Source organism: Nerophis ophidion, linkage group LG05, assembly GCF_033978795.1.
Source record: "Nerophis ophidion isolate RoL-2023_Sa linkage group LG05, RoL_Noph_v1.0, whole genome shotgun sequence".
Taxonomy (NCBI): domain Eukaryota; kingdom Metazoa; phylum Chordata; class Actinopteri; order Syngnathiformes; family Syngnathidae; genus Nerophis; species Nerophis ophidion.
The window spans coordinates 46017405-46040383 of NC_084615.1; the positions used below are offsets into that span (position 1 = coordinate 46017405).

General features: G+C 40.1%; 1 protein-coding gene across 6 annotated transcripts in view; it reads right to left on the reverse strand.

Annotated features, from left to right (window-relative positions):
* Positions 1–22979, reverse strand: part of LOC133553186 (MAM domain-containing glycosylphosphatidylinositol anchor protein 2-like) — a 557311-nt gene that overhangs the window by 240826 nt on the left and 293506 nt on the right. For all 6 annotated transcript variants that reach the window (XM_061901111.1, XM_061901109.1, XM_061901107.1 and 3 more), the window contains exons 7-8: positions 5202–5293; positions 4897–5134 (exon numbers count right to left, since the gene is read on the reverse strand). In XM_061901111.1, the coding sequence (XP_061757095.1) occupies positions 4897–5134; positions 5202–5293 (330 nt within the window). The remainder of the gene's footprint in view (positions 1–4896; positions 5135–5201; positions 5294–22979) is intronic.

Consider the following 22979-nt stretch of genomic DNA (forward strand, 5'->3'; position numbering starts at 1 on the left):
GGTCTTCTGACGTCACCGAGGTAATACACCCGCCATTTTCATTTTCACATTACAAACACCGGGTCTCAGCTCTGTTATTTTCCGTTTTTTCGACTATTTTTTGGAACCTTGCAGACATCATGCCTCGTCGGTGTGTTGTCGGAGGGTGTAACAACACTAACAGGGAGGGATTCAAGCAGCATCAGTGGCAAGAAATCTGCCGCCAGACCCCCATTGAATCTGCCAGAGTGTCTGCACATTTTACCGGCGATGCTAAGACAGACATGGCACGGAGATGTATGGATAACCTGCAGATGCATTTGCAACGATTAGTCAATGAAATCACAAAGGTGAGTTTTGTTGTTGTTGTTGACTTATGTGCTAATCAGACATATTTGGTCACGGCATGACTGCCAGCTAATCGATGCTAACATGCTACGCTAATCGATGCTAACATGCTATTTACACTAGCTGCATGTACATTTGAAACTAGATACCCACATTTAATGCGAAACAAACACTTACCAATCGACGGATTTAAGTTGCTCTAGTGTCACAAGATGCGAAAGTCCTGATCGTTTGGTCTGCACATTTTACCGGCGATGCTAATAAGGCAGCCATGCTATGGGCCACTTCATTAGGTACACCCATGCTATGGCTGAATAGCGTCAATAGCTATTCGCTCAATAGCTTCAGTTTCTTCTTCAATTTCGTTTTCGCTATCTGCCTCCATACTCCGACCATCTGTTTCAATACATGCGTAATCTGTTGAATCGCTTAAACCGCTGAAATCCCAGTCTGAATCCGAGCTAACGTCGCTATATCTTGCTGTGGTAACCGCCATGTTGTTTGTATTGGCAGCCCTGTATGACGTCACAGGGAAATGGACAGTCGCATCGCAAATAGCGAAAATCAAGAACTTTAAAGCTTTTTTTAGGGATTTTCCGGGAGGTGTAAAATTTTGAAAAAAACTTCAAAAAATAAAACAAGCCACTGGGAACTGATTTTTATTCTTTTTAACCTTTTTGAAATTGTGATAATGTTCCCCATTAACGCTTCAGGAGAAGAGGCTCTTGTACACAAATAGCTGAAGAAACATGGCACCTTCCAACTACTCGACCGTTTTAGGTGATTTCCCCCAACAACAAAAATCGCCTTGGCGCCATTCACACCTTAAGGGAGTCTTTCATTCCTCATGACGACAACACAGTCAGTCATTATTTGCCCGCCGCCAGCCAAGAAACTCCAGTACTTAAAAGATAATGAAGAAAGTTCTTCTTCTTCTTGGCAGGTGCGATTGATCCCACTGTTTTGAGCACAGGGATTATCTAAGGGATTATCTAAGAATAATTATGCAGCCAAGGCCGACGTGTCGCTTTCATGTCGGCGCCGTGAGTGGCGGCGATGCAGGTTTGTGTTTGTCAGCTTGCGAGTGTTCAAAGACCAACTACAGCGCCATGAAAAATAAAAAAACAGACCTCTGCCAAGGCCTACTAATTCTTATTTAGCTAATTTGCACACAAGCATGCACACAGTATTCTTATTTCAACAGCTGATACTCATGAATATCAAGACAATGGTACTCTTTTTTGGTAACACTTTAGTAAGGGGAACATATGAACCATTAATTGGTTGCTTATAACATGCAAATTGGTAACATATTGGCTGTTAATTAGTCATTATTAAGTTCAAAAGTACTTATTAATTCTTCTTACTTGTCCTACCCTAGATAAATGTATTAAAAGGCCAACATGTGCAGGGCTGATGCGGGCATTGGACAAAGTTGCAGGTCGTACACAATTTGTGGGACTTGGTGGAATATGAGTGAATTGGCATGATTTTGACATCGTAAATTCCTGGAGGGACTGATAAGGGTGCATTACAAATATATAAGAATTATGACGTCACACCAATATTTCCAATGACATTTGAAAAATAAACACTTCAATGATAACTGCAGGTGGGTTAAATTAGGCAAATTAAACCCAACTGCCTTAACTCCTACGTTCTGTGCTGTAAACTATCATCAGAGCTCATTGTAAAAAAAAATAAAATTCACTGTTTCAGAGGAAAACACTTTGCTTGCTATTTTTCACCAAAAAACCTCGGACTTCAACACATCAAACCTTGTCAGCCACCTGAAATCCCAGCATCTCTACAATAATGTAATGAAAGCTTACGAAGACACATGCTACTAAAGAAGCTGCCCAAAGCCAGCCACAAAAGAGAGACATGTTTAGATCGTCCCCGGTGTTCGAAAAGTCGGACTTCAACACATTAAACCTTGTCAGCCACCTGAAATCCCAGCATCTCTACAAAAATGTTATGAAAGCCTACAAAGACACATGCTACTAAAGAAGCTGCCCAAAGCCAGCCACAAAAGAGAGACATGTTTGGATCGTCCCCGGTGTTCGAAAAGTGAAAAAAGGTTGGCCAAAGACGAACCAAGAACTAAAGCCATCTGTGATGATGGCGCTGGACAACCATCCCTTTACCATCGTTAAACATACTGGCATTTGTCAAGACAAATCGAGAGGTACACTTTGTCAAATCGACCTTTGCTTGACTTTTTCGTACCTCCGGGTGTGCAAAAACTACACTTAAATCTACATTGAAAAAATATCTACAATACTACCAAAAAAAAAGTTATTGGTCGGAAAGATATTGTTAACATAACAACTGATACTAGTGCCAAATCGGCACTTTGAAAACAGTTCAGTTACTGAAACAGTGCCCAGACATAAAATACTGAAAAATAAAAGCATGCAATTCTTTGGGTCTACTGTTTAGAATATCCTACTATAAAAATGCCAGTCAAAGATCCTTTATGTGACAAGACCGCTTTGTTGCATGTCAGGACGGACGGCAGAAAAACGCAAGCAGAAACAGCGCTTTGATGATGTATTTATTTAATGTTGTGTTATTGAAATAAAAGTTAGTCCGAAATCGGCGAGTAAAAGCAGCCAATCAGACGCGAGGACAATGGAGGTTTTAGTAAGACTGGCAGTCATTACGACGTCAAGAATAGATGATTGATACGTACAATGCAGTCACCGGACACATAATTAGATACACCTACTGTATTCTGCTTCATAGATAATACTGCTGAGTGTTGAGGCGGTATTTAATATTGACTTTTGGTCATATATTGATTGCATACAGGCTTTTAAGTTATCAGGGAAAGGTCTGGCTACAATGCAGTGTAATTATTCACCACTACAATTAAATTAACTACAATTAAACCTTGTTTTTAATACTTTAATACAGACAATTATTCAGTAAATGTACATTGAATTAGTATTACACATTTTAATGATTTTTGTTTTTTGTTAATTCATCATCATTATAATTATCAATAACACTATTAAAACTGGGCAGCATGGTGGACGAGGGGTTAGTGCGTCTGCCTCACAATACGAAGGTCCTGAGTAGTCCTGGTTTCAATCCCGGGCTCGGGATCTTTCTGTGTGGAGTTTGCATGTTCTCCCCGTGAATGCGTGGGTTCCCTCCGGGTACTCCGGCTTCCTCCCACTTCCAAAGACATGAACCTGGGGATAGGTTGATTGGCAACACTAAATTGGCCCTAGTGTGTAAATGTGAGTGTGAATGTTGTCTGTCTGTGTTGGCCCTGTGATGAGGTGGCGACTTGTCCAGGGTGTACCCCGCCTTTCGCCCGATTGTAGCTGAGATAGGCACTAGCGCCCCCTGCAGCCCCAAAGGGAATAAGCGGTAGAAAATAGATGGATGGACTATTAAAACTACCACTACAACCAATAATAAAGTTATTGATTATTATTTCTGGTGTTTTTTCACTTTCTATAAGACACAAATATTGAAGCCTTGAGTATTGGCCAATACTGATAATGATTCAATACCATATCCGCAGGAATCATACATACTTGTGTTATTTAGTAGTGCGGATTGTTAGAAAAGGTTTGTTCAAATGACATTAGTCAAACAGTGGACAGTGGTAGATATGACAACTGTCATACTGTTTATTGTTAGCCGTCCGGAATGGCATCATGCTGCCTTTGAATTAAAATGGTGTTGAATTTTTTCCTTTTTTTCTTTTTTGGTACCTGGTGGCCATAATAATTCAATAAGTTAAACTCATGACGCAAGTTGAATGTTTTATTATATTACCATTACTTGATGCATGTTTAGCCTATTCCTTTTTTGGTCATTCTTTTTCTTTTCTTTCGTGTGTAAATGTGCATTGTTGTATACACATAACATGTACTGTAAAACTGATCACACCAAATGGTTGATTGATTTGATTGATTATATGACCGAAATAAACCTATTCCACCTACTTCATTTATATTGAAAAATGTGCTGTTTTAGACTGCAAAATTGTTCAATTAAGGACTCGCATTACATATGTCAAACTTGTGTACTATTGTGTGCTTAGCTCTTGTGTAGCTGCTAGCTACTAGTTGCCTAATGCCTACCAACCTTGTGTGCTTATTTGAAGACATTTGGATGTTAACTGGCTGTCAAGCTTTGCACAAATAAACGTGCTGCAGGACTGCGACCTGTCCTATCACAGTGCTTATATCAGGGGTTTTGGCCAATTATCGTTGTTTTTTGGGGGGGGATATTGGACTGATACATGGTATCATTATTGGATCAGGTCGTTCCTAATTATTAACTTAATGAAAATGTTTTGAAATTAAATTTTTTGCATCAGCATTGTATTTTTTTAACATAATATTGTGCAAATGTACCTAATGTTGTGTCCACTGAGCGCATGTTTGCTAAGATAGAAATGCACACGAATGCTTAATTGTAACTTAAGTACAATACATCAAACTCTTTAAAAATCAATGTGGTTGTCTGAGGCACATGTTTTGTCGTGGTGGGGGGTGGGAGGGGCATGGTCATGCATCGGAGTCAAGGTAAGCGTTTGAGGCTCACCAGTAGTGGAGGAGATGTTGACGTCGATGCTGATCTCCGGGATGCCACCGCCCTTCAGGGCCGCCACGCAGGTGTAAGTGCCAAAATCGGTGAACTTGAGATCGATGATGTCCAGATTGGTGGTGCCGGGTGAGATATCAGTGTCTGTCTGTGTGATGACCATGCGCTCGGAGCTGCGTAGCGCGCGGCCGTTCTTCAGCCAGCTGAACGTCAGCTCCTCAGGCGGCGTGGCCTCCACCTGTTCACCACGATGACGCATAACTAGTGTAACCATGCTCACTTTTTTTCCTCTTTAATTGTCTTACCTGGCAGGATATCTTGACTTCCCGCCCGATCTGGATGTTGTCGTCATTGTGGTAAGGATCAGGAGTGATCCAGAAGCGACCTTTTTTCAAGGCTAGAGAGAAACAATGACAACGATTAGAATGTTAAGTGTTGGCGAAACCTGAAGCATAGAGCAAACCTCACCTGCTATAAAATAAATGAGCTTTAGTGACAAATGAAAACATCTGTCCTCCAGGAAACATGTTAATATAACAACATGCTTAGCAAGCCTGAGAAACCTGGAAACAACATTGCTGGGGCCCATAATAGGTTATGGTCAAAAAGATTAGGCCTTAGTAAATCCTTATTCCCTGACACCTTGAGCTCCCAGCCTAGCTGTGTTGACTATTGTTTGCAGGACACAGGTTCGAGTCCTAAACGTAACTGATACAAGGGCTGGACTAAGTGGATTAGAGCGGTGCTATGACCTGCATGAGTGTGAGGGAAAGATGTGGGCATTGGACAAAGTTGTAGGTTGTGCATCATGTGTGGGACTTGGTTGAATTTGTGAGAACTATCCATCCATCCATCCATGTTCTACAACGTGTCCTTCTCTGGGTCGCGGGGGTGTAGGAGCTTATCCCAGCTACATTTGGGCAGAAGGCGGTTTACACTCTGGACAAGTCGCCATCTCTTTGCAGGGCCAACACAGAGAGACAGGCAACATTCACACTCACATTCACACACTCGGGACAACTTAGTGTTGCCAATCCACATACCGCCAAGTGCATGTCTTTGGGGGTGGGAGGAAGCCGGAGTACCAGTAGGGAACCCACGTAGTCACGGGGAGAACATGCACACTCCACACAGAAAGACCCCGAGCCAGGGGATCGAACCCAGGACCTTCTTATTGTGAGGCACATGCGATAACCTCTGTTTCATCATGATGTGCATGACAAATATATACAGAATTCTTACGTCACACCAATAAATCCAATGACTTTAGAAAATAAGGCTTCAATTATACTGTAGGTGGGTTGGATTGAGCAAATCAAACACTCTTTGATGCCTACTTGAAGGCTCACTCTAAAAAAACATGGTATGTATCGTGTGGGACTTCTTCACGGTTTCATTTTGCGTGCTATTGTCCATATATGGTGATAATGTAACCAAATTGTTTGCGAGGGTCCGGCCTGTAGTCAATAAATACCTTATTTTTCGCTGTACTCTTGTTGTAGAGCATCCTCCGCTGTTGCCCTTTCTAGTTTGAACCTAATCTGTCATTGGACTCCCTACGGAAGTCCTAAAAACTACAACAAAGATTTAGGGGAAAAAGGCGCTGTCGAAGTGGAGCCACGTAAACAAGACCGCCCACAAAACTACGCATCCTGAAGAGTCGGTCAGCAAGCGGCTTGAAAGCGTTTTGTAAAAAATAGTCTCTGCAAAATGTTGACGTAAGAACCATTACATGTTGTGTAGACCACAAGGATGTGTTATAAGTGTAGAAAAAGAAAATCATAATATGACCTCTTTGAGAGCTTGCACTGGACATCGTCTTGATACCTAACACTCTCGACTCTCATTCGGAGGACCCAGGTTTAAATCCCATGTGGAACTGAAATAACGGAAGGACCAGGTGGGTTACAAAAATGCCATGACCTAGATGAGAGTGAGATTTAGGGGGGGGGGGGGTGAGTTTGATGTTGGCCTGTCAAAGTGTACCTTAGTAAAACCACACTCCCTGATACCTTCAAAGCTCTTACAGGTATCCTTATAGTGTTACCATAATAACACAAACGATCACTGACTTTTTTGTAAAGGAAACCACCAAGTGTGTATATTTATAAAACCTCACTTACTGACACCTGGATGGGTCCAATGCAGAGACTAACTTCACTACACCTCGTGTGTGTAGGACTATCAGTGGAAATTTAACTTTTAGCTCAATGCCTAGCGCTCCTTAATCTCATTCAAAATGACTCAGGTTTTAGTCCCGGCCTGCCAATATGTACTTTTATAATCCCTAAATTACTGACACCTTAAGACAGGGGTGGGGAACCTATGGCTCGCGAGCCAGATGTGGCTCTTTTGATGACTGCATCTGGCTCTCGGATAAATCTGAGCTGACATTGTTTGACACGATAAGTAATGAATAATTCCACATGTAATCACAGTGTTAAAAATATAAAACATTCTCATGCTTTTTTATGTTCTAGAAGTTGTGTTCTTGGCAACACCCCGGTTTGCTGCAGGCCCGCAGGCTACGCCCCCTCCACAGTTAGCTTCAGAATAACAAGGCTATTCCAAAGAATAAGAGACCTTTTATACTCTAGAAATGTTGGTCTTATTTAAAAATGCACACGTTTAGTTGTGTTCAGTGTTGAAAAAAATAATTATTTGGCTCTTATAGAAATACATTTTAAAATATTTGGCTTTCTTGGCTCTCTCAGCCAAAAAGGTTCCCGACCCCTGCCTTAAGAGCTTGCACCGGACACTGAGGCTTTGTTTACACTAAGCCGGATAAAGCTTACACAGCTAACCTTATTTGTGTCCACAAACAACAATGCCACCGTTTAAGACCCCTTCTCCCGTCTGTCCGCCAGCGCAACTCGACCTAGTACGCATGCGCGGGAAATGCGCATGACATAGTCACCTCCAGTGTTGCTTTGTGTGCAAGTTCTTAATTTAACTTATCTGAACAATATCCAGTGTTGTGGTATTTAAACTAACTGGAATCCAGTGCGCTGTGGGGCCCTATTGTAATGAATCACACCTGAGCTATCATAAATTAATCAAATCTTTATTAGACACATAAACAATGTGATCAATCTAGGGATCTAAATATCTGGTCAGGACATTCCTCACTCTTTTGCCTTCACCTTCATTGTCCATTCATTTTTGGTGACTTTATATACTCTGGACCTAGAAGTTGAGTCGGTGACATACATGGCGGACAATAACTGATAGAGTCTGCTTTACCAGTCCAAATGCATTCGCGGTTTTCCTCGACGACCAGGTATTATAAAGCACACGCAATCTTTTTTATCACATCCACAGGAGCTCGCATTCTCGTTGTCTCTCCTTCAACAAATGGACAACGTTTTTTGCTAAGTAGAAACACAGCTGATCGGGCCGGACATTGAAAAGTTCTATTGCCGCCAGAGAAGTGTTGCATCCAAAATAGCTGCAATCGCTTTCTCTTAAGGTATTTGTGTGTGATTTCCACAAGCCCTTGTACATGTAGAAGAATGAGAAAGACGGCATGTCTGGATGACTCGTCTTCATATTTCCAGTGGTTAGCTTCGAGCTACGAAACTGTTTTATTATGAAGCTGGCTGTGGCGCATTCTTTCTGATGTCACTTCCTGTATAGGCGAGGTCTTTCTGGCGTCACTTCTTCTCCGAACTCAGTTTGTAAACGATCAATGAGTCCATACAAAGCTTAGTGCCGGAGATTCAAGAAATAAAAATGTGTCTTAAACGCTGGTTCAGTGTGGCTGAAATTGGGCTCATGCTAAATAATTATTTGTTTAAGGCTTAGTGTAGACATTCAGGCTTTTTAGCTCAAAGCCGAGAGTTTTTACTTTCATTCGGAGGACCCAGGTTGGAGACCCAGGCGGAACAGAAGCATTATTAGTTAGTTGCTAATTGCCACCCATCCTCTTTTCCACGTTTTTCAACCAATCTTCATCAAATTTGACACACATGTGCTTGTTACTTTTTTAAAGGTATGTATCAAATTGTACTGCGATTCGGCTAACAACTCTAAAGTACCTGATTTAGGGGACTTAACAACAGCGCCACCAAGTGGTGTATTGGTCGGAAAAGTAATAGCACAGACTATAGAGTACAGTAGGGGTGCATTTTTCGGCACATTACCCTCCTTTTTTGTGGGCCAGATCTGGATTAAGAGTTTACTGTTTGTTTTGATTTATTCTAAGGCCCTTATAGGCTGCAAACAATGATAAAAAAAATACTGATTATCCATTTTTACAAGATAAAGCTACATTGCAACAGGAAATAAAGCAAAAAACACATTATGGGCTTTTATTAAGTTGGTTGCCTTTCTCAAACGCTTCTCATTGTGTGCACTCCTGCAAATGTTAGTCGCTGTTTTCCCTCTTGCCTGCATCCAAATCTCCATTTCCTGCCATTTTATCTGACCATAAATATTAAATAGCAAGCAGGCCATGCTGTAAATCGACTATACGCGTGTACAAGCGAGATAAATGGCAGCATGACTTCTCTGGCTTGTTGTAAATGTTGCCGGACTGCGTCGGCGACTTGTGCGTATGTCTTGAAAATCAAACAGCGGTGAGAGTGCAAGGTGAAAAGTGTTCACTTGGTTAGACTTAATCCGGCAGCAACTGTCTGATAGCCAATTCCTGGCAAGAGTCACATGAATGTTTAATGCGGGCCTTCCGGAAAAAAGAAATTTCACATTTGCTGAATAAATAAACTGTCTCTTTCTCTCTCACGATTGTTGCACAATTTTCACAACATCCTAAATGTTTCACTAGTGTGTTTGGGTTGGTGTGTACACGGGGGTCCAGAGGGATTACCGACAATCTGACCTCAAAGTTTAAGTTTAAAGGCCTACTGAAACCCACTACTACCGACCACGCAGTCTGATAGTTTATGTATCAACGATGAAATATTAACATTGCAACACATGCCAATACGGCCTTTTTAGTTTACTAAATTGCAATTTAAAATTTTCCGCGAGTTTCTTGTTGAAAACGTCGCGGACTGATGACGCGTATGTGTGACGTCACTGACTGTCAGGAAATATTAGCAGCTGCATCAATCGCGGCTAAAACGCGTCTGCTTTAATCGCATAATTACACATTATTTTGGACATCTGTGTTTCTAAATCTTTTGCAATGTGTTCATTTAATAATGGAGACTATAAAAAAACAATGCTGTTGGTGGAAAGCGGTGTATTGCAGCTGTCTTTAGCACTGAGACAAAGCTGATGTTTCTTTGTTTGTTGTGAAGCGGAACAGTCAAGCGAACATGTTTTCTCTACTTCAACCAGCATGTTTTTGGATGGGGAAATTGTGATATATATCTTATCGTAGAAATCATTGGATTATTCGTCATCCTGCAGCAGCGGCAGCTGTGAGCTTGGCTCCTCGGCTTCTCTCTGAGACACTTCGTGTTAACCGCAGCCATCGGACCTCGAGGTATGTCTTTACAATCTTTTACAATCTTTAAAATCTCACTAAATCACTGTTGAAATAATAAACAGATAAGGGATCTTCCAGAATTATCCTAGTAAATGTGTCTAATTACATCTAAAACGCTCACACTGCCGTCGCCCGGAGCCGTCGCTTTTTGTTTTTTCTCTATTCCTTCACTATCAATTTCCTAATTTACGAATCTTTCATCCTCGCTCAAATTAATGGGGAAATTGTCGCTTTCTCGGTCTGAATTGCTCTTACTGCTGGTGACTCCCATTAAAAACAATGGGAATATGTGTGGAGCCCTGCAACCAGTGACGTCACGCGCACATACTTCCGGTACAGGCAGGGATTTTTTATTAGCGACCAAAAGTTGCGAACTTTATCGTCGATGTTCTCTACTAAATCCTTTCAGCAAAAATATGGCAATATCGCGAAATGATCAAGTATGACACATAGAATGAACCTGCTATCCCCGTTTGAATAAGAAAATCTCATTTCAGTAGGCCTTTAAGCAACTTGACTTACCTTGCAAAACTAATATGAATAATAACAACATGAGGAGAGATCAAATTCACTACAAATAAGGATGCATCCAGCTATTAGATTTTTAAATATGCAGCAAAGGATTTATACATCGTTTGCATTGGACTATCTTAAAATGTAGTATTATTTTTATTGCATTAAATCCGACTAAAAGAAACAAAGTAACAACAAAAATTGTTGCTAAGTAGACTGAAGGTAGAAGTGTACACAATCTTAATGTTCACATGAGCACTTTGTTCTACAATGTACATAATATAGTATTCAATTAATGAAGTATAATACTTCTTTAGTTTAAATTATTCTTGATTTTTTTTATTTTTTATAGATGTTCTTGAAATTTTATTAAGACTCCAAAAAAAAAGAAACTGGTTAATATTTTTTACCAACCAGTTTTTTGCCGTTGAGTTTGTTAGTTGACTTCCCAAAGAACTGAAATGGTTATTTTAATGTTTAATTAGCAAAATAAAAATATTTGGAAAATATTATGTTTGACAACAAAACAAAAATTTAAACCCCTTAATTTTCTGTGCAAAATTATAATTGATTATAAATGTTCTTATTATGACAGTGTCCCATTTTTCATGGGCAGACACAATTACATAAGATGGGCTTGATTGCTGATCAATCGAACAGGTTAATGATATTAACTGCCAATGGAATGCATTGAAACCAAGGTTTGGCACTCATCAGGGCAACATTATTTTTGATCGGTCTTAAACACCCAGTGATATTAAAAGGTGTCCTGATACAACTAATTTGATTCTTGTTTATTTTGACAAATGTTCTGTTTTAGACTCCAATATTGTCCATTTAAGGACATTTACTAGGTATGTCTAGGTGCTGACTCCTAGTAGCCTATAATGTTATTTACTCTTTTAAATGACTTGATTAAAATACAAAAATAGACCAACCTTCTGTGCTTATTGGAGGATATTTAGATGTTAACTGTCTGTCAAGCTTTGCACAAGTAAACACGCCGCAGGAACGCTTGTATCGGACATTATATCGGACATTTTACATGCACACCTATAAAACCCATTTAAAGGAAATGATTCAGAATCATAACAAATTAAAATTATTGCAAGACAAGAATTCCAAATCGGATGTGAATATTTTTTTTTCCCGGGATGCAAAGTCGCTGTCCATTGAACAAGCTCCCATAAATCTTATAACAGGAAGTTTTTATGAAAATTAACAATTAATGATGCACACTGCGTCCATTTTGAAATTCCACTTCTGTCACCAAATGTGGTTAGGTCTCATTAGGTACTCAGAACATCACTTTACAAAGGATTAGTGATAAAAAATCTTTTTTTTTTTTGTTGTTGCTGATATCGAAACTATGTAATGACTGGTCACTTCATATGAAATGTCACCACAAACATTTTCCTAGCCCAATTATAGCTCAGATAGACAAAAATATACATCTTCCCATGCTTTATCATTGTCACCCACAGGCCATGGCATATAATTTTAGTGCTGGGCTGCTACTCACATTTTGTGGGATTCAAATGCCAGACAGATGTTCAATGTACCCTCTTGCACATAACTGTTGTAAACAGCTCCTTTGCAGGTAAAGGGAGTCATCATTGGAGCCTTCAAAGCCCTCTAAAACTATTTCAAAACCCTCCATCAATGTTTAATATACACACCGCAAGTATATTTGTGTACTGTAGTAACAGACACATTTATAACAATATGTAATATGGGCAATATTTATAGTAGTTTGGTCATTTTAAGTATTACCTGAACTTATTTACTCAGTACATGTATTTCCATTTCCATAGCAGCGCACAACCAAATTCCGGCAACAAGTGCCCGTGTGTTGTAGTCATAGCAGACTTGGTAACTGACAACAAAGATGGCTATTTTTGAATCAGGATTCACAACCTTATCTTTTCGAAACTGAATATATGGAGGATGAACTGCTGGTTTTATACATATATATATATATATATATATATATATATATATATATATATATATATATATATATATATATATATATATATATATATATATATAAAGATATACATTTTTTTTAATATTCCTGAGGGAACTCTCTTGAAGGAATCAATAAAGTACTAGCTATCTATCTAGAAGCAAGCACAAAGAGAGGCTGAAAAGTTGGAGCAGATGGAAACCGAGAAAATGAAGTTGCAAATGTGGAACTTGGAGACAAGCCATACCGACATAAATGACATGCTTCCCCAAAATCAACTGAAGAAAAATGTCCCCAGCCAGCTTGACCAAACGTGCAACTGTCCATCGAGTGAGTTACTATAATATTGCTGTTACTCGAAGCACATTATACTTATTACAACTAATTACACTGCACGCTATCTGTGTACAAACAAAACATGAAATGTGGGCTAATACTTTACAGATACTTTAATATTTATGATGTTTTTCAGTCATTACAGATTGGTGTCCTATCACATTGTGTTGTGCATTTCAAAATCACAAGGCGATGTGTTAATAAGCTAGAGAAAAAGTTCCTCAGTGTTTTCTTTTACAGTAACGTCGCTACAGCTTGGTTACTATACAGGTTACTGAACGTAACAACAAATGAAGTATTGTTGGTGTTTTTTGGATGCATTTTAAAAGTGATTCAAAGGTAGAATTGATTGCTCCCATTAGCTAGAACGAGCCGATTGCTACAAATAAAAAAGAAAAGAAAAAGTGTTTGTCTTCTTGTCTCTTACAAGGATTGTGAACAATGCGCGAAAATTAAAAAAAAAAGTGCAGTTCCCCTTCAACTGTCAATTTTTCCAATTGATCCATTCGATTCACACTATTGTGAGGCATTGGGGAATCCTGCTAGTGTCACCAATTTTGGTTCTGCGCCTCAGAAAGGCCTGGTGTAAAGTAGTGTAGAATGTCACTTAAAAAAAGCTCAGACTTCCACCAAGGCTGAACATATTTAACACATGCCAGTTTTGACCTATTTTGCATAAACAAAAAAACACTCTACCAAGTGCTTGGTGTCTGTAAAAAGTGTTGAACGTTATTGCTGAAATGTCACAATGGAAGAGTCTTCTGAATGGTTGCAGTGGGTTTGCATGCTTCTCTGACACTTTTATACGTCTGGGAATAACAAGGGTGCTGGGATGATCACACACAGAGAAAAAAGGCGAGCATAGAGAGCTCATGTCAACATAACAGGACACATGCCGACTTTCTGCCTGTGGGACACACACACACACACGCGCACACACACACACACACACACACACACACACACACACACAGCAAACATGCAAACGAGAGGGGACGTTCGGATGTGTTTTGCCTCCATTGGTGCTAATAAATTCTCTCTGAGCCTTTGTGTGGACAAGATGAAAAATGCTGCTCACTCAGAAGGAATCATTATCCTCCAGCCGGGCCCGATGGATAGCCTCGTTTTTCAGCGTCCTTCTCACAGCTGGCAACCGCTGCCTCTGTCTCCTCGCACTCTTCTAAGGGGAACATCAGCATGCCAGGCTGGACTCGTGTCTCCCTGGCCAGATGGAGGCTCCTCTCTTGCCTCCTCTAGGTTAAACCAGGTCGACGGACAATTCAGGTGTGGACACCTTTCATCCTTCCATTATCACTTTCGGCATGCACATGGAAGAAAAGTCCTAAACGCTGCTTTCAACCTTCAGGCGGACTTTTGTGTTGGTGTCGAAAGCTTTGCAAACACACATTTATGATATTCCACCTTTAAGGGTATGTAGTAAATTTGATCCTGTTATAGGTAGCAACTAAATTCCGTCGGTAGTACAGAGTACCAATTCATAGAACATCAAACGTTACTATATTTCAATACCTTTGTTACATGTTAAGTCACTTCCAGTTGCAGACTTGGCACCGGCTCAAACACTTGATGAGAAAACAGGTATATCCGTAGCAGATGGCCTTTGGGTAGTGTGGTAATTTTCCATTCCAACAAAGCAAGCACGCCTTATAGAAAGCGCTCAGAACTAAGGCTCCACTTTTCAATTTAGATTGGAAATGCGATATTTGTGCTATTGATTAGCACAAAAGGGACCCCAAAAGGGAATAAGCGGTAGAAAATGGCTGGATGGATGGATTAGCATGAGTAATTTTGCATGGTAGTGAAAACTGCAACTAGGATGCACCTTAAATTCAAATATCTGGCGTGTGATAATACTCACAACTAAGACTGGACGAGTCAACCTAATGGCAAAGACTACTTTCTAACTCTGGCAACACACCAAGGACAAACTGAAACGAATGCATACTTGTAAATGAGACTCAAAAGCGTAAGAAAAAAAAATGTATAACAACTGGACAGCACTGATTTACGATACAATTTTATTCACCATATGAAAACACACAAACATACTGAAAATGTGTACTGTTGAGGACCGATATCAATTTCCAGAAACCTGAGCATTGCTTCCAAATATGTTTAAATATGAACAGTACCCATCTCTACCCACATTGCCATTAAATACGGCACTCACACATGCAAAAATTGATTCCACAGCTAATCTAACGAGGATCACTCACATGTTGATCTTGACAACCAGCTTTGCAAACAAAAAGAACAAAAAACAGAGCCATGCCGCAGTGATTGCCGCTAAACATAAACAGCAGAGTGGCATTGGAGGAGTACTGGCATGGACAAAGATTGTCTCTCCAAACATCAGCAAGCCTTCCAATCAGGTTGTATATTTCACATTTTTGCAAAAACACACGTTATGCAAGTTTGGACACAGTTGTTAGTGTCCTCATTCAATTATTTTTAATGTTGGTAAATTAGGTCAATTAAAGTCATAAATCATCCATCCATCCATTTTCTACCGCTTATTCCCTTTAGGGTCGCGGAGGGCGCTGGTGCCTATCTCAGCTACAATCGGACGGAAGGCGGGGTACACCCTGGACAAGTCGCCACCTAATCGCAGGGCCAACACAGCTAGACAGACATCATTTACAGTCACATTCAAACACTTCGGACCATTTTAGTGTTGCCAATCAACCTATCCCCAGGTGCATGTCTGAGGAGGTGGGAGGAAGCAGGAGTACCCGGAGGGAACCCACACCGTCACGGGGAGAACATGCAAACTAAGTAAAGTCATATAAATTGGAATTTGATCAATTATGGCATGAAAATCAACCTCAAAAGAAATAAATTACTAATAATGCACGCTTTGGTTAGGTGCCTCACAGATGGCTTGGAACATTTCTCTGCCAAGGCTGAAGCATTTTGATAAATGTTTGTCTTGAATTCTTTGAAAGGCAGTAGGGGTTTGAATCAAAACTGCAAGTCCGGTTCTGTAGTTTTGTGGAAATTAAGAATATGTAAAATGCATTCCTACATGCAATGTTGCTGTCCATTGAAGAATCCCCTTAAGTCCTACAACCAAGAATTTGGTTAAAAATCAGCCTAAAAATAAAATCAGTCACAATTATTTTACAGCGAATCCCACTAGGTCCCTTCCGGGATCCAGCTTCTCACACCAAGTACTGTTAAGTGAATGGGTTGTACTTGTATAGCGCTTTTCTACCTTCAAGGTACTCAAAGCGCTTTGACATATTTCCACATTCACCCATTCACACACACACTGATGGCGAGAGCTACCATGCATGGCCCTAACCACGACCCATCAGGAGCAAGAGTGAAGTGTCTTGCTCAAGGACACAACGGACGTGACTAGGTTGGTAGAAGATGGGGATTGAACCAGGAACCCTCAGGTTGCTGGCAAGGTCACTTTCCCAACTGTGCCACGCCGTCCCCTCAAATTGGGTTCAGAACATCATTCTGCCAAAGCTAATACAAGTTAGTCTTGGCTTGTCTGCAAGACAATAATGATTTGCACGAATACTGTAAATTCTGCTTGTCTAGTTTTGTGTTAAGTCGACAACATTAAAATGGGGTTTTAAGTGCATGCAATGTCGCTGTCCATTGAACAATCCCCCAAAGTCAACTTGGAATTTAATTAAAGATAGCTTTAAAAGAAATCAATGAAATGCACTCTAGAGCAGGGGTCCTCAACTTAAGTTCCAAAACAATACAATACACAACATATTCTCACATGACGGTTCGGGGATCGGTCAAAATTAAACCACTCCGTCAAAACATCAACTACTTACATAATGATTGACTACAGATCCAGTTCCATGATTTGAGTTGAACTCAGGTGGCAGTCCACCAGATAGTCAAAACTGTCCCTGCTGGACGGTGATTGTTACTCCCTCCGAGGTCTTAGTCAAGGCTCAAGTTGTTCGTTTTTCTCAAACAGACATTTATTTTAACCACGCCTTCTTCTCCTCCCAAATGATGCCAAAAAATGCCGAACAAATGCCGTCAGAACTAATGAATAAGAAAAAACAGAACTTACAATTAGTCTGGCATCAAATAAAAGAAAACACATAGATTTCACATGCATTATCACAAAGAATCATACCTCATTGGCCTCACAAACTCCGAGGGAATAAAGTTTCTTTCCAAGCCGAGACTCCATTAGCATCTTCCATCAAATGTTTGCTGTCTCATGCTACTTCCCTTATTCCGTCACATATTAATTGTCCCCCCAACAATGTGACCGAACCGGAAACAAAATATGTTCCTCTCCAATGTACATGGGTTTTGTAACAAAAATAAAGTTAACATATACTTGCAGGAAATTACCAATTAAAATACATTTTTAATCACATTATATGTGAATATGAACTTAATATTTATACATTGTATTTATTTATTATAACCAACTATGAAATTATATAACATATATACAATGTGCTTCTGTCAGCAGCTACAGTGATCCCATTTCTGTCACCATTTATTTATTTTCTTTTGGTTTGCACATTTAAGTTGATATATTCTTTGTTATATTTTTAAACGTAGGCCACAGAACATTTAGTTTTTATGTTGGCATTTCTGGCTCTTAATTTGTTTTATTTTGAAAGTATTTATTTTCTTTTTGTTTGCATATTTAAGTTTACATTGTCTTTGCTACAGAACATTTAGTTTTTGTGTTGGCACTTGTTAAGGGTTTCTTAATTTAATATTTGTTTTTGCAGGGAGCGATTCACGTCTGTCGCCCTCTGGCCCACAGAACTGTAGCTGAGTGATTCGGGCTCGCTTCACAAACCTACAAGAACTGACTGGTTGTCGCTGAGGAAGTGATTCAGATTCGCGCTGCACTCACTCACTCATTCAGAATCAGGACTCGCGATTCGCGAACCTACTGACACAGAGAACTGACTGTGTCGCGGAGGAGGACGTCACATTGAAGCTCTCGTTCAGTCATTTTGCGTGTCGTACATTGGGTGCTGAGGGCTTGTGTCGTTCGCGAACTGACACACCGAGATCTGCCGCTGGGGAAGCTCTTACTGACTGACTCATGATTCGCCGACCTGCACACAGAACTGCTGCTGCAGAAGTGATTCGGTAAACACATTTTTTGAACAATTCCATTTAAGGAACTGATTCTAATGATTCAGTACAGTCAAAAGAACTGCTGATCCCATCACTAGCTCACTGGGTCCATTCTCGGATTGCACTTATATTACCAAATATGTAGATGGTTAATTGGAAGTTGGTTAAAGGATGCAGTGGTGAGAGAGTGATGCCATGCCAACAGCCTGCCGTGAAGGCCGTGCCCTGGAAGGCTGTCTGGCTGGTGGGAGAGTATGGCCGGTGGTGCTACCATCTGCTGGGGGAGGGATGTGTGTATTTTACTCACACACACAACAAAGTGGTTAGGGCAGGGCTTCTCAAGGACGGGCGAGGGTGGGCACACATGCTAAGCTGCAGGGCGACACTGTATGCAAAGTATGCAAAAGTGGCCCCCGATGTGGCTAAGCTTCCTAATGCTTTTGGACACATTCTAAACACAGGTACACACAGACACACACACACACATGCATATACACACCCTCAGTTATACAACTGTCACTTCCTGCTTGATACTGTTTTCAAACATTTCCACCTGGGATGGACAATGCATAATGCAAACGTGGTGTTTCCCAGGGGCCAAACACACGTTTGGACAGTGACAAACATGTGACGAGATTGACCATAACAACCACAGCACCTCCCAAAATATGCCTCAAAATTCAAACCAAACACAATCTTATGAGAGAACAGAGGGAGTTGTCACAACTTGGCTTGGACATGGATTGTTTCTTCGATGCAGATGAGGATCAGCACGAGCGAGGCGTGGACGTGAGTACATGACATTTATTTAATAAACAAACAACAAAAAGCGCTCACAATGGAGGTACAAAACTTGGTTACACAGTACAAACGTGAAACAAAAACACCTGCTCGATGGCATGAACTGATGGACATAAACTAAAGGACTTTGCGCAAAAACAATTGGCTATGAACTATAAACAAAGACTTACTTGAACAAAATGAACAGGGTAGCAAGGCATGAAGCAGATAAACGAGGGCGTGAAGGAGGTGCAGCATGGGTAGCGTGTGTGAAGATCCCAGGACGAAGACAAGAAAAAGAGTGACTTAAATAGCTATGATCATTAGTGAAAACAGGTGTAAGGCTGAGAACAGGGACGTGACAGGTGAAAACTAATGAGTTGGCATGGAGAAGAAAACAAACCAGGAAGTGCCAAGACAGAACCAAATGTCCAAAATCAAAACGTGACAAAACAAAACATGATCCATAGGTGTGACAGGAGTAGTTTGACTTAATTTTAGTTTTATTTGATTTTAATCACACAATGGTTAACTTCTTTTTATACTTGTATGTGTCATTATCATAAATACCAGTTGTGGATTCATGTTTCTGTTTTGTATCACTTCCTGCGCAGCACTCCTATTTCTTTGTTTCCACTTCCTGTTTGCTTCCATTTTCCGCTTCACCTCAAGTGTGACAATTATGGGGTTTCTTATGCTTATGGTTCATTGCATTCTGTTTGCTTCTGTTTCTACATTTATTTATACACACTATTCTTTTTGATTATCTGTGTTAGCATTCTACAGTCTATTTGCCATCTGCCTCACTGTATTCACCGGCAGTCTACTGCGTCAACCACGCTGGTGCTCCCTTATTTTTCCATTATCAAATGACTTTTTATCTGCACATAGCCTGCCGTCTCCGCATCTTGGGGTGATGCCGCCAGCAAAACTGCCTAAGCAAAAAGTATGACCATTTAGAATGTTTACAAATTGGATAGGTAAAATTGCATAACACCCTCCTTGTTTCTACGTTTTACTAAAACATTTGTTCACTTCTTTTTACACTGTAAAAGATCATTTGAATTACATGTACAGTGAACAATGGTTCAAGATGGCAAAAATCAGTGGTAGGTAAATGAGGCCTCAGTGAGTGTGTGCCACACTAACTGGCTGTATTGACACTACTTGGTATTTCATAATAGCGACATCTGCTGGATTGAAAAGTCACATTTGACCTGCACATAAAGGATTTAGATGACATTGCATTTATAAAGATAAAAAAATTAATGAATAAAATACATAAATACAAAATCTAAGGATAATGGAAGATACACCTCCGGTCAATGATCCAAATACTAAACAAGAAAAGAAAACATTGAGATCTAAACTCTGAGATCAAAATGATACCACATTTTAAAAAGTTCCATTTAGGTCGATGACGCCAACTCCTCCAACTCCTCCAACTTCTTTCTGTGCGAGTCGTCACTTGTTAGCCAAATAAGTCTCTCCTGATATACACTGTTTGGTGCTTTACAGTCAATTGACCAGTGTTTTGAAAATTACTTTTAAAATGTACAAACCCCGTTTCCATGTGAGTTGGGAAATTGTGATAGGTGTAAATATAAACGGAATACAATGATTTGCAAATCCTATCAACCCATATTCAGTTGAATATGCTACAAAGACAACATATTTGATGTTCAAACTGATAAACATTTTTTTTTAGCAAATAATCATTAACTTTAGAATTTGATGCCAGCAACACGTGACAAAGAAGTTGGGAAAGGTGGCAATAAATACTGATAAAAGTTGAGGGATGCTCATCAAACACTTATTAGAAACATCCCAGAGGTGTGTAGGCTAATTGGGAACAGGTGGGTGCCATGTTTGGGTATAAAAACAGCTTCCCAAAAAATGCTCACTCATTCACAAGAAAGGATGAGGCGAGGTACACCCCTTTGTCCAAAACTGCATGAGCAAATAGTCAAACAGTTTAAGAAGAATGTTTCTCAAAGTGCAAGAAATTTAGGGATTTCAACATTTGCGGTGCATAATATCATCAAAAGGTTCAGAGAATCTGGAGATATCACTCCACGGAAGCGGCATGGCCGTAAAAACAACATTGAATGACCGTGACCTTCGATCCCTCAGACGGCACTGCATCAAAGTCCGACATCAATCTCTAAAGGATATCACCACATGGGCTCAGGAACACTTCAGAAAACCAATGTCTCTAAATACAGTTTGTCGCTACATCTGTAAGTGCAAGTTAAAGCTCTACTATGCAAAGCGAAAGCCATTCATCAACAACATCCAGAAACGCCGCCAGCTTCTCCGGGCCCGAGATAATCTAAGATGGACTGATGCAATGGGTAAAAGTGTTCTGTGGTCTGACGAGTCCACATTTCAAATTATTTTTGGAAATATTCGACATCATGTCATCCGGACCAAAGGGAAAGCAAACCATCCAGACTGTTATCGACAGCAAAGTTCAAAAGCCAGCATCTGTGATGGTATAGGGGTGCATTAGTACCCAAGGCATAGGTAACTTACACTTCTGTAAAGGCACCATTAATGCTGAAAGGTACATACAGGTTTTGTTACAACATATGCTGCCATCTAAGCGCCATCTTTTTCATGGACGCCCCTGCTTATTTCAGAAAGACAATGCCAAGCCACATTCAGCACATGTTTCAAGAGTGTGGCTTCATAAAAAAAGAGTGCGGGTACTTTCCTGGCCCGCCTGCAGTCCAGACCTGTCTCCCATCGAAAATGTGTGGCGCATTATGAAGCGTAAAATACGACAGCAGAGACCCCGGACTGTTGAACGACTGAAGCTCTACATAAACTAATATTGTGAAAGAATATTACTTTCAAAGCTTCAGAAATTAGTTTCCTCAGTTCCCAAACATTCATTGAGTGTTGTTAAAACAAGAGGTGGCGTAACACAGTGGTGAACATGCCCTTTCTCAACTACTTTGGTATGTGTTGTAGCCATGAAATTCTATGTTAATTATTATTTGCAGAAAATATTGAATATGGGTTGAAAAGGATTTGCAAATCATTGTATTCCGTTTATCCAAAGACATGCAGCTGGGGATAGGTTGATTGGCAACACTAAATTGGCCCTAGTGTGTGAATGTGAGTGTGAATGTTGTCTGTCTATCTGTGTTGGCCCTGCGATGAGGTGGCGACTTGTCCAGGGTGTACCCCGCCTTCCGCCCGATTGTAGCTGAGATAGGCGCCAGCGCCCCCCGCGACCCCGACAGGGAATAAGCGGTAGAAAATGGATGGATGGATGTATTCCGTTTATATTTTCATCTAACACAATTTCCCAACTCATAGGAAAACGGGGTTTGTAATTATATGCAGTTACTTTTTAATTTACCAAAACAAATATCGAATTAGTAACATATTAATATCTTAAAGTTAATAATTACTAGGTAAAGTAATTAATGTATTACTTTAAAAAATGTTTTAAATATAAATGAAAAAAAATTTAATAAAATTTCTGGCATATGCAGTTAAAAGTGGTTTAACAAAAGCAGAGTGTGTGCTTCTATAAGGCTCTGCCTGTTGCCAAGACAAAGCAGAATTATTTGCTTAGCTGTGTTTGTTAGCTCCTGCGAGATGGCAGCTCCGTTGAATATTTTCACCGGATTCTGTTTTCTCTGGTAACAAAGAATAGACTAAATGTGTATTGTCTTGTCCACAAACAAGGTATTATATGATGATTGCAAGCTTGTCACTTCAATCATTGATTTGTTGTTCATTATCCCCACGTAGTAGTGTGTCCTTACATGTTGTGTTTTGTTTACGGTCTGATGTTGCCTCCTTGTATTTTATATTAACTTCATTTTAGTGTGCGGTTGGTGGTTGCATACATTAGTAAAAATATATTTCCTGGATTGAAAGTTTTGGTTTTTCTGACTCTGTTATGTT